The sequence below is a fragment of the Cinclus cinclus genome, chromosome 18 (assembly GCF_963662255.1).
Source record: "Cinclus cinclus chromosome 18, bCinCin1.1, whole genome shotgun sequence".
Lineage (NCBI taxonomy): Eukaryota > Metazoa > Chordata > Aves > Passeriformes > Cinclidae > Cinclus > Cinclus cinclus.
The window spans coordinates 12,330,311-12,342,831 of record NC_085063.1 but is presented as its reverse complement, the minus strand read 5'-3'; the positions used below and the strand labels follow the sequence as shown (position 1 = coordinate 12,342,831).

The 12,521-nt window shown below is 40.4% G+C and overlaps 1 protein-coding gene across 5 annotated transcripts; it reads left to right on the top strand.

The window, feature by feature from the left end:
* Window positions 1-597: 597 nt before the first annotated feature.
* STX16 (syntaxin 16) lies at window positions 598-12,033 on the top strand. Of its 5 annotated transcripts, none has more exons than XM_062504783.1 (9): window positions 598-889; window positions 3,175-3,186; window positions 4,220-4,327; window positions 5,237-5,377; window positions 5,901-6,063; window positions 6,958-7,049; window positions 7,198-7,341; window positions 7,846-7,926; window positions 8,974-12,033. In XM_062504783.1, exons 1-9 carry the CDS (start codon window positions 758-760, stop codon window positions 9,076-9,078), a joined length of 978 nt encoding a protein of 325 aa, XP_062360767.1. In that variant the 5' UTR covers window positions 598-757; the 3' UTR covers window positions 9,079-12,033. The 5 variants fall into 5 exon arrangements, with proteins under 5 accessions (XP_062360767.1, XP_062360766.1, XP_062360768.1 ...); XM_062504782.1 differs by having other exon boundaries at window positions 598-892; XM_062504786.1 differs by having other exon boundaries at window positions 600-838.
* The last annotated feature ends 488 nt before the right edge of the window (window positions 12,034-12,521 follow it).

The following is a 12,521-nucleotide window of genomic DNA, read 5'->3' as shown; positions in this document are numbered from 1 at the left end:
TGTTGAAAAGTCTCTTCTGAAAAGTCAAGCCCCATATTGTCATTTTAAATGGTTTGTTCACTTTCAGGAAACATCATGGGTTTTGAATGGCTGGGATCAGAAAGAAAAAAAAAAATAAAGCCACATGTCATTGTTTGGAAAACAGAAAAGTGACTGCAAGCAAAGCAAATGGCAAGAGGTGGGAGGGATTCAGAAAAAAGAAACCAAATGGAATGTGGGCGAGGATGTGGGTATGGATGAAGGGCTGGACTGGAGATGGACCTTCAGATGGACTGGAGACAAACACGAAGATGAACGTGGGGATGGACACAGACATGGGGGTGGCTGTGTGGATAAAAATGGGGATTGCCGTGTAGATGGACATGGACATGGACATGGCCGTGTGGATGGACATGGACATGGGGATGTGGATGGACATGGACATGGCCGTGGGTGTTGCTTTCCCGGCCCCCGGAGCACCGGAACTCTGTTGTCGCGGCCGCGGTGCCGGGCGGAGCGGTAAGTGCGGCCGGCCGGAAGGCGGCGGGCGCTGCACAACGCGGAAGTGCCGGTCCGGGCCGGGGCGATGGCGGCGCCCGGCGGCCGCGGGGACCCGGGCCGGGGTGTCCCGGTCCCGGCCAGGGCCGTCCCGGCCCCGGCCCTCTGAGCGGTCCCGCTTACGGCCCTCTGACGGGTCTCCGCCCCGACCCTCTGAGGGGCGGCCGCCGCGTCTGCCGCGGGTCCCGGGCCGGGCTCGGGCCCGGCGGGGCGGGGGGCCATGGCCACCCGGCGTCTCACGGACGCGTTCTTGTTGTTGCGGAACAACGCGGTGCAGAGCCGGCAGCTGCTGGCCGAGCAAGTGAGTAGTTTCGGCTCCTCCAGCCCTCTGAATTCACGTAGCATGGCTGCTGCGGTGAGTCTCCTCCCTTCATCCTTCTGTACTCGCCGCGCCCGGGGCTGCCGGGCGGCCGTGCCCCGCCCCGGTTCCCTCTTCCCCTGAACCCTCTCCTCAAACCCCCCCGTCCCCCGACCTTCCTCCCTCTGCCCCTCCCTCCCCACCCTGTTGATTCCTATTTTCCCACTCCTTCACGTTAAAGGAATAGAAGAGATCTGAGTGTGCTGCTCGCATCTCTGTTCGCTGCGTGCATAATAACTCAGTTACTGTTTTAACAGCTTCGTGCTAGCATTGACAGGAGGTTTTTTGATGCCGCCTTTCCTATAAAAAGAAACAAATTCATAAAGCGGATCTCTTCTATTCACCTCACTATGGGCACTGTTAAAATACACTGGTGTAGTTTATTCCCGTTGCTTAAATTTCTCCATAACTTGCTCTGATGTTCATTGCCCTTTTTTTTAATCCCTGAATACAAATAATACTCAAACACATTTGTGAGAGAGGGGAGTCAGTAGATTCTGGTGTAACTAGTTACTGGTTCAGAGGCAGTTTCTGTAACTTCTAGGTTTTGAGCTAGTCAGGTTGTGATGGGCTGAGCAGCTTGGCAGGTCAGCTCTGCTCAGGTTTTTACAGTTTCTGTTTAAACTTATCATTTATTTGCCACAGCCACCGGTAAATATCTGTTGGCAGTCTCATCACTCTAAATAGCTTTACACTAACGCATTTTTGTTACGAAAAGCAGTGCTTCCTGTTGCTGTCAATGTCTTTGTTCCTTGCTAACTTTATTATACCTGTGTCTAATAAAAACTGTGTATCAAATTGCATTTGCAGAACAGGAAATGTCAACAGTAATTTGTATTTTACATGTGTACTTTGGCTCTGCATTTAGTCCTTGTTCAGTTTTTAATGTCACTTGTGTAGATCCTTGGGTTTTTTAAAATACCACCAAGAAAAAGTAGTGATATTTTGAACTCACTACTTCAGAACAATGAAACTTCACTTTGCTCAGCAGCCAGTGCAATAACATTTAGCACCTGCATCAAATATTTATTTGCAGTGTTTGTTAACCTTAATTTAAGGTTTTTGCTGGGCTGCTCACTCAAATGCAGTGGAGGCTCTCAGTGACTAGGAATTGTCCATCTCTGCAGATGGGTGAAAGGAGTAATTTTTGGCCCTGGTGGGCATTTCAGAGTCCCACAGTCACTGCAAGTGAACTGTTTCAGCAAGAAGTGTGGAGTTGTCAGTGTGAGCTGTTTGTCTTTCATGGTTTTAGGTGCCTGTCACTGTCAGAGTTGCAGGTTTCCCTTGGGTGGTGCCCCCAGGCAGAGCTGCTTCATGTCATCTGGGCAGGGTGGCAAATTCCAGCTCTCAGTACTTCAGCTTCCCTTAGTTCATCTCCAGCTTTTTCCTCAGGAAATCCTTTGCTGTGACTGGGTCAGGAATTGTATTCCTAAAGTCAGACAGTCAAAGCAGCATCTTTAACAGTAGAATCCTCTTCCAAAAGCTTGGGGAATCTCATAAGTGATAATCACCTGATGCTGCTTTGTTAAACCAAAGGTATTTTGTCCAGTTTTAGGTCTGACTTTGTTAATCTTGGAGTGAAATATCCTTTTGCTGACACATCCCCTCCCCAGTGCAAGAACTGATGGACAGGGAAGGTGCAGTTAGGTGTCCTTGTGTATTTTTTCAGATCCCTGCAGGGTTAAGGTTCCCTCAAAGCAGAGCACAGCTCAAGTGTGTACAGAAGTGACTGAACAATTGCTTTTGCATTTTGTCTTTTGCTCTCTGTTTGAGAACTGGGGTGTTTGTCAATAAATGTCCTAAAAAAGCTTCTCTGTGCCCCCCCCCCCCCCCCCCCCAGTCATAATCAAACCCAGTGGATGCTGAGTGCTGCAGTCAGACTGCCCTTGCTGTCATTCTTCACTGTATTCTATTGCAGATTTTCTGCCTGACATTTCAATATTTAGAAAGTTCACTGTACAATTACTTGGTTAAACAAACCAAGCTCTGCACTTGATCTCTTTATGTTCTTGCTGTTTACCAAGGAACTGAAATATTTCTTTTAAAAGTTGGTGCATTAAGCAAAATGCTGACTTAAAATGCAATATCATGATGTATTTATTGATTAACCATGTCTTAAAAGCCAGTTTGTTTCTTCTTGGTAAACAATCATACTTTAAAAATAAATCAGTATTTTCTCAACTGACCATGCCCTATATCTGTCCTATGTCTCTTTTTTCCCTTTTATCTTTTGCTGTCTCTAACTGGATGGGGCTGATGGGATCCACAAATCACTTCAGGAGCTGGATGAGGTATTGTTTTTCACATTTTATTCTGCCATGGTGCATCAAGCCTACATCACTGAGCTAAAATATTCTTTCTTTATTCTGCTATAGTTTATAGAATTTCACTGTAAAGGATGAAATGTCTGTGCTCAGTAGGACAGGCTGCATAGAGAAATCAAGCATTTTGTGATGTTATATTGTGAATAAATAAATGTATGAACCAGTCTGGCTTACTGTGCACACATGGGGTGGGGTGACTTTGCACAGTGAAGGCATTAACTATTCCTAATGCTGTGCATAAATTATGCAAACTTTATTGATCAGAAGATAAGGTCAGGGATAAAGAAATTGCTTTCAAGAAAGAGTTGCTCAGGAAGCAAGGGGGATTGTTTTTTAAAAAGGCAGGGGGTATGGAACCACAAAACTTTCCAGGCCTGATAAAGGAAAATTACAAATTTGGGAGAAACTAGGGAGGGAAGTGTTTGTATGAAAGCTTTCCCAAATAATTAGTTAATACTGTAAGTGGTATCATTCTGTATCATCTCCAGTACTGCCTTGGCTGTTTGTGTTTAGCACAAATTAATTATCACTTACTAAGTAATGTAACCATTTGAGTTGCATGTCAGTTTGCCAGAGTGTTTGTTCTTCAAAATAACATTGTTTGAAAACGAGCAGTTATAATAAATATATTTTTTCTGAGATTTTCCCAAGTGCAGTTTTTAAATTTGCCAGGCCCAGTATGAACTGCGCTGCAACATTGCGTCTGAATTGTTGTCTGGTAGAAATGTACCAACATGAGAGTTACTTGAATTCTCACTGCAATACCATCTTTCCTTCTGGAAAATTCGCTAAGAATTTATTCTAAGAGTAACTCTGAGTTGCTGTAGGACGTGGGAGGGTGTCATTAGAACAGAGGGACAAACCAGGAGATGAGATATTTGATCAAACACATCTCTGAGGTTAATTTCCACGGGAAGGTATACATGCATTTTTTCTGATGCTCAAGGATTTGGATCTAATTAGAACCAAGCTAATTAGCTGTCTCTTGTCCCCTGTGCAGCTGGCTGATGACCGCATGGCCCTGGTGTCAGGGATCAGCCTGGATCCCGAGGCTGCCATCGGAGTGACAAAGAGATTGCCTCCCAAATGGGTGGATGGGGCAGACGAGGTGAGTGCTGTGCTCTGGCACACCCAGCCCACAGCTGGACTTCCCACTGAGGGATTTGTTAGTGCTGCCACTTGCATTCTGTCTGTTTTGTAGCAGAAATAGTATTGGAAGAAAGATTCAAATAAGAATTTTAGTTTGAATTTTTGTTTGAAGCTGGTGAGGAGTCCAGTTGAATGGACCCTAAAATGGTAGAGATGGGCAGTTTGTTTGAAAACAGGAAACATTAGTGTCTTCTTGCAGGAGAACTTTCCTACCTCTGCAGTCTGGATGCCTTGCAAGTTATGGAAATATTTGGACAAACACAAGGGAATGATTCTGGAAGCATCCAGTTAAAAACCTTTTCCAGTATTTGGAGTGTGAAGCTATTCTTGACCTGCAGAAAATCCTTTTGTTAAACTGTACACTCAGAACGCATGTTAGCTCATCAGATTGTGTGGACAGAACCCAGTGTTGCAGAAAGATGCTTGGTCTCCTTTTTACTGCTATCATAATCATCCTTACAGATTTATTTTTAATTACATGGTTGAAAGCATGGCATTTAACTTCTACTGCTGAGTTGAGGCTATTCAGTTTCTGACAGAGTTGAAGGTGTGACCTGAGTTTTCATTTATTTTTTTGGAAGTTGGCTAAATCTTCTTGCTGTGATGCTGTATAATTATAAAAAAATTATTCCTACCTAATGAAGTGTATTTGAAAGCAACAGTCTTGTCTAAGATTAATGAGTAGGTGTAAAAAAGTAGCAAACTCAAAGTCTATTAAGAGTATTCAGTTTCTTAGCTTTTTATGTGGCTTTTAGTAATATTTGGTCTGCCTTTAATGTTACAGATTTCTCTCAATGATTTTTGTCGGAGCCTTTTCCCCTGAAGCATGAATTAATTCCCTTTTTTCCTGTTGGAATTTCTGCTTTAGATTCAGTATGATATTGCCAGGGTTAAACAGAAGATGAAAGAATTAGCCAGTCTTCATGATAAACATCTGAACAGACCCACACTGGATGACAGCAGTGAAGAGGAACGGGCAATAGAAATAACAACCCAGGAGATCACACAGGTACAGAGTGCTTTGTGTCCTAAACCTCCAGTCTGGCACATCTTTAATGCATTAGGATGAGACAATCCTCTTAGGAAGGATTTCTTTTGTGTGATCAGTGTTGGAGCAAGCCAGAAGTCCTGGGCTCTGCTCTGAACTTCCCAACAAGTCAAACCTGCCTGTTCTTTCCCTTACCTGTTTGATTTTCTACTTGGAATACGATTGGCAGATTAATCAAATCAAATTTACAGTTATCTAGGAGAAATCTGTATCTGCAGATGCCTGTTCTGAGGCTTGCAATCCAGCTAATTGTAATGAAGCAAATATCTTTGGTCAGAAGGAGTTGTATTACTCTGCTACCTTGAAGTTATTTGTTCATTTATGTTCTGTTTCCGTATCTTTTTAAACATTGCACGGGCCAAATTTAAAATTACTTTAAAAATGTAGAAATCAAAATATTAGTCTTCAATGTGGCACTTCTGCAATGTGTTGTTTAATGTGTGTACTGCTGTATGGTTTTCCACTAATGGAATTGTTTTCTCAGTTATTCCACAGGTGTCAGAGAGCAGTCCAGGTGTTGCAGAGCAGGTCACGTACTTGTACAGAACAAGAAGCACGTGTTCTCAGGAATGTAGTGTCTTCCTTAGCACAGTCCCTTCAGGACCTCTCCACCAACTTTAGGCATGCACAGTCTGACTATCTCAAACGTAAGCATAAGAGATGTAACAGTAGTGCCTGGGCCCCTTCTCTGGAAAGCACTCACTGAGGTGTGCTTATTTTCCTGGTTGGGAAAGCTGAAGCACAGAAGGGTTAAGTGATGCACACAGGACTAGAGGATAGAACTGTAGTTTCTAGTTCACAGCCCATTTTCAAACTGCTTTGTTCTACTTCTTTTTCTTGTTGCTAAAGAAGTGGCACAGTTGAGCATATCAACACAACCATTTTTAATCCATCCACATTTTTAATGCATTGTGCTTCTCAACCTGTGGTTTGCGAAGCTGCATCTGTTACATTGGTGAAGCAGCCACTGGTCTTCAGCCATAACTGCTGCAAATGGCAGGCTGTGATAGATAAAGCTTAAGAGCTAGTCTATGATGAGTTAAAATTCTGCATCCATAAACAGATGGGAAGTTTACTGTTTAAAAGTAAAATTTTGTTGAATTCTGTTTTAACACAAGTCAAATTATTTTATTCTTGAAAGAAACCCACAAAAACTTTATTTTTAAATTTAATATTGGTATTTCTTCCTCCTGTGGTATAAATGGCAGGGGTGGAACTGAAGATCACATTTCAGACAAGGAGTGTTCCTAAGAGAATTTGTTACAAAATAGCCTGGAGTGATGACACTTTAAGGCTCTTAACTTTCCAAACTTTTTTAACTTCATGGAACATAACAGCTAATTTAATCAGTCTTGCAAGTCTGGTTGAATTTGTTATGCTTTCATTAAATAGTGACCCCAGCAGTTAAAATTTAAATATTGTGATTTATGTCATTTACTACCCAGATTTCCTTTTTTGTGCATTTTTATCTGGTGCTTCAGACCTTACCCTGATTAATGTGTGCTTAAATATCATGCTCAAACATAGTTTGTCTTTTACAGGTATGAAGAATAGAGAAGAAAGGTCCAAACACTTCTTTGACACCTCAGTCCCACTGATGGATGATGGGGAGGATGATACACTTTATGATAGAGTAAGTTGTTATTACACAAATTCAATATGAATTGCATTTTCTCAGATTATAAACATCTGAGTTATGAAATCTTCTTATCCTTTTAATAATTTCTAATGTTTTCATACTGTTAATAGTAGTTCAACATGTAAATCTTGTATTTCAACAGGGTTTTACAGATGACCAGCTGGCACTGGTGGAGCAGAACACACTGATGGTGGAAGAGAGGGAACGAGAAATCCGTCAGATTGTGCAGTCAATCTCCGATCTCAATGAAATATTTAGGGACCTGGGAGCAATGATAGTAGAACAGGTACACTGACAGCACAGTATTAGTAAGAAATGGGACATTCCATGCAGTGTTAAGGCTTCCAGACTCACTTTTTCTAATTTACTTCTTCATGCTCAGGTTCCCTCTGCTTGAAATCAGCCACAAGTTGAGTTAACGAAAATAAGCGAATTAAAATTCACTTATGGGTTAGACTTAAAAAAAACCCAAAAACATAGAAAGCCAAAGTTCTTGTGGTTATTCCTCCCAGAGTTTCAGTTTATGGTAAATATGTTAGCCAAAAGCACCTGGTCTGGAATCAAGATGATTTTTAGGGATGTAATGTGAGATGGTGACAAAGCTGCTCTTAGGAACTGAGCAAGGAAGTTGTTTAATAAAATCCCAACTGGTCCTTTGAAAGTTCATTGTTTACATAGTTCATAGCTGTTTGCTGTGAGTGTTGTTAATTACTCTGCTGCTTATGATAACATTTGCTTTATGAAGTTCATTTAGGTTCAATTTGGTGCTTGTTTTCTCCATTTTATTTAGGGAACAGTTCTAGATAGAATTGACTATAATATTGAACAGTCATGTATGAAAACTGAAGAGGGTCTAAAACAACTGCATAAGGTAAGCTAATGGAATACTTAAGCCATTTTGCATATCTAATAAGCTTTTATAATTAAATAGGTATTAAGTTGTTCAGTCAGTTTTCAATTGGACATTGTCCCTTTTAGAAATTCCTTCTGTACAGTATGAAATGTCCAGCTGTGCTGTAGGAGGAGCTTTCCATATAATTTCTGTGAATGTCATGCTTGATGCCTTCAGTTAATTTCTTAAATGACTTTCTGGGCATCCAACCAATGTGCTTCGATATTTATATTGCTGATCTGGTGGGACCTGTCTGCAATTCCTTCTCTATTTGAAAAGCCAGGCACTTGGGAATAGGGTTGGTTATTGGGTACCTCACTGCAGATTTTAGTTTGAAAAGATTATCTCAGTCATGTGAGCAGAAAGTATAATTATTAAAGTTTTTTCTTACCATCTGACACTTGTTAGATGTCAGGTCCAGCCTCTTGCTTTAAGGTGAAGCTTTTGCTATGAACACCTGGAAAGTTTTTAAAACATTGATCTCAGCAGATCAGAGTTTTGTGGTCATTTTTGTTTTGGTTTATTTTGAAGGCTTTATTAATTAAAAACAAAATGCAAGCTTTGTTTTGTTTTGCTTCTGTTAGTAGACTTTCATTTGGCTTTTGGAGAGTTTTCTCTATGTTGTGTCCTATTAATTCTCCTGGGAAAAGGAGGAGAGGGATGAGAAAATATGGTTAGAAGAAAGAAGGAGTGAAGCAGAAAACTTGAGAACCAACTCAAAAATAAAGTTTTCAGTTCTAATTGAAATTAAATGAAAATGCACAGCTGACCAGCTACAACAAATGTGCCTATTAAAAAAGGAAGATTGTTGTGAATTTTAATACCCTTCAAATATGATACAACAATCTTATCTCAGCAAACAGTCTTTAACACGGTTAGATGTGACTTCAGTGCACATTTACCTTCCCTGGAGCTTCTGGTGCAGATCAGAGTTACTGTGTGGGAATTGCCTTCTTTAACTAAACAAGGGTCTGTACTTCAGCCTTGCAGAAATCTAATTATTAACTCTTTCCTCTCTGTTTATAGGCAGAGCAATATCAAAAGAAGAATCGGAAGATGCTAGTTATTTTAATTTTGTTTGTTATAGTAATTGTCCTTATTGTTGTTCTTATCGGTGTAAAGTCACACTAGATTTTGCTTCATTTTCTCATTTTTGGAGTTTCTGTGAACTTTTTCCCCAATGTGAATGGATAGACCTGCACTCCAGAAAGCTGCCTTTGAATGTACGAGCCCTTGTGGTACAACGTCTGTGCAATGTTTCTGTAGAATTCTTCAAAGTGCAAGTTTGGTGATCTGTGAGGTGTTTGTAAGGATTATATGGAAAATGTCAGGAAATTTGATGCTCCCACACAAAAAAAAAAATGGTGCTCTATGCAGAGGTATTTTGAAACACAGTACTTAAGAATAATTAAAAATTGAAGTTTACCAGTGACTACAGTAATTAGTGTGTTACTGTGAACAAAAATGTGTTGTCTTCTATATTCTTATGTCATAATTGTTAACAGGCTTCAAACTTAAACCATGCTACTGAGTCAATGGGACTGGATATAAAATTTGTTGAGACACAGAATTGCTTGATTGAATGCCCTTTCTTCCAGACTCAAAAACTCCAAAGAACTGGATAGACAGCTAAAAAGGAAAGCTTTTAGCAACCAGAACGTAATCCAACTCCTGTGATCTTAATTTAGATACTGCACCATTAGTAAGAAGCAGTGGTACTTGATCTTGTAAATAACAAGATGTAATCACTGGCATAATTTAACATGTTCAGTTAATTAAAAAATTTTCTGAGCTTGAGTAATCATGGGAATGATTTTCCTTCATTGGGATGATCATATTTTTTCATGCATTATATTTTTTATTTTAAAGTACAGACAGTACATTAAAGCAGTGAGGTTAAGCTGAAAAAATGGAGTAGAAACCCAAAAAGAGAATCTCTCTGGCCTGCTGCAGTGGGTCTTGGATGTTTCAAACTGTAGCTGCTGTATAAGTTGTTTATTTTACAGTGCATTTGTCCATATGGGTTATGTGTTTTGTATAAGAAGTGGCTTCACTACAGTAGATACTACATCCATTTTCCCTGACAGAAAATTCTCTTTCAAATGTCTGTCTAGGAGAGGATGTGTTCATGGTCTTTTACTGACCATGAGAGATGTCATGCAAGTGACATGTTACAAGGCCTTCAGTGGAGAATTTGGGGCTTTCACTGCTTTTTTTCAGTGGAAAACTTTGCTGCAGGCTGTACAACAGGAATTAAGGCAACATATAAGTAATAGAATACTCTTAATTTAATTCAGGCCTGAAGTGGTGTGCAATTGTAGAGGCCTTGTCTTAATATTTTTATTATTGCCTTTATATATTTTTTGTTGGTTTTTTTTTCCCAAAGAGACTGTAACTTCCTTCATTTTTTGACTGATACAAGTGCTCCCCACAGACCTGCAGAGAGATGCTCTGCTCCAAGCCCCAGAAGTGCAGTTTCAAAACACTGTGATATTGAAGTTGCATCTGTTGCCTGCCCTGAGTTTCTTTATTCTGTGCTAAAGAGGACTTGAGACATGGCTTTAAACTGACCATTTTCAGGGGATGGACCTGAAAGCAAAGACTGCAAAAACATGAAAGCCTTGGCTTTTTGTGGGGCCTGTGAAAAGCTTTGTACCACTCTTGTTACCTCTAGAGAAAGGGGATGTTGAACCACCAAAACTGCCAGTTAAACTCTTCATTGAATTCATGAAGTAAATTGATGAAAGGAAGAATGAGGCTTGTGTTGGGTGTGCAGCTCCCCTGTTCTGGTGATAGATCTTTCAATGATCATGAGTAAAACTACTGTCTCCCTCATGCTGTCTGCATCACTTGGTGTGAAGCAGCAAATTGCTATAATTTAATATACTGTATTTGCAACTTTCTGTCTAACATGAGATCGTGTTATTTATTTCTGTCTTGACCGGTGCTTTTGACATTTTATCATGGCAGATGGTTTCAAAGAAGTAATAAAACACTTCCAACCTAATTGGGCAATTCTTCTTCTTTTTTTTTTTTAATTATAAACTGAGACATACTTTTGTGATGTTAACATGTTTCTGTTCATCATAATAAATGAAAGTGGCAGTAATGTGAATTTTTTTTTAAAGTAACTTTATTTAGCACAGTGTAATTTGCATTGTCAAGAGTTATTTCCCATGAGTTATGCCCATTGGCTACCTATTTTCTACCCAAATTCTGTACAAGGAAATGCATTTTAACAAGGCTAAACTCAGGTATCAAGTGTCCTATGTAACTTGAGCTGGAATTTATTGAAGCTTGACTCCACTGAGGAAGAAAACTCAGAACAGGCTGGATTCTAAATCATTGCTGGTGTGTGGCTTATTCTGAGTCAGTCTGAATAACTGCCAACAGTTCCATCAGACCTGATGCTGTGCTTTGTGGGGGTATCCCCACAAAAGGGGATCTGCCTGTGCCTTAGGGCAATGAAAGCAAAGCCACAGCAGCTGCTGCCTCCTCAGGTATTCCAGGAGCTGCCTGAGCCTCCTGCCTGAGCCTCTGCCCAGCCCTGGAAATCTCTGTGAGCTGCTGCAGGCAAAGCTGGGACCCTCTCTCAGCCTGGGGCGTCTTCATGGGTGCTGGATTGTTCTCAGCCTGTATGGAAACTCAAACTCCTTACAAAAGAACAGAACAGCATTGCTAAAGCATCTCCCAAGGATTTGTGTCTCCTCAGCTGGTGGGAAATGGCCTGTAAAACTGTTGGCTTGTACAGAGTTTCTCCATTAAAATGCATGTGAGCGTGCAAAAAATGAGCTGCAGCTTAACAGAAATTAATTATATGCCAAAAGGACAATAGTAAAAACACTGTAATAGCAAATTTATTTTTACTGCAAAATTTGTCTTGAAACTGGAAAGTAATGCGAAAGAATTGTCTTTTTGCTTGCTGATTTTCGGAATGTGCTAAAAATTGGAATGTCTATACTTAATTCCATATTCACTGCCTAGATTGCATTGATTTAAGGTCTGCTTTTATGAACCACAACACAAAGGAGTCTTAACTCTTTTGTTAAAGTGTTTGGAAACTGCTTTTGGTACAGCCTTGCAAATAAGTTCTTGGATAGGTGACAGTGAAACTGATTTTGTTGGAAAAAATAAGCTTACTATTTAAAAAAACCCAAACCAAACCGCCGCCTTAAACAAAACTCATTAAAATGAATTCATTATAATTTTGCATATTAATTATGATAGATTGTGTAAGATTATATTTTACTGGCTTAATTCCATGAATACTTGTAGAGGATCAATAACTGGAAGACAGGTCCTTGCTGCAGCTTCTGCTGAGGCTCAGACAAGCAGAAACATTTGCAGCTGCTGGTGGTGGGACATTGACGGGGAGTTTTTGTAGATAAGATTGATTTCCTCTGTCCATTCCCTTCACGAGGACCCTTCTCTGCTGCTCTTAAGTGCAACAAATGGATCGTGGGTTAGGTGAGTGTTTCCTACCGTTTTATTTGCTTTGCAGATGCTGTGGATTCAGGGAATGTCCTGGTTTTGGACTCTTAGAGCATCAGGAACAGCAGATTTTGAACTCGATG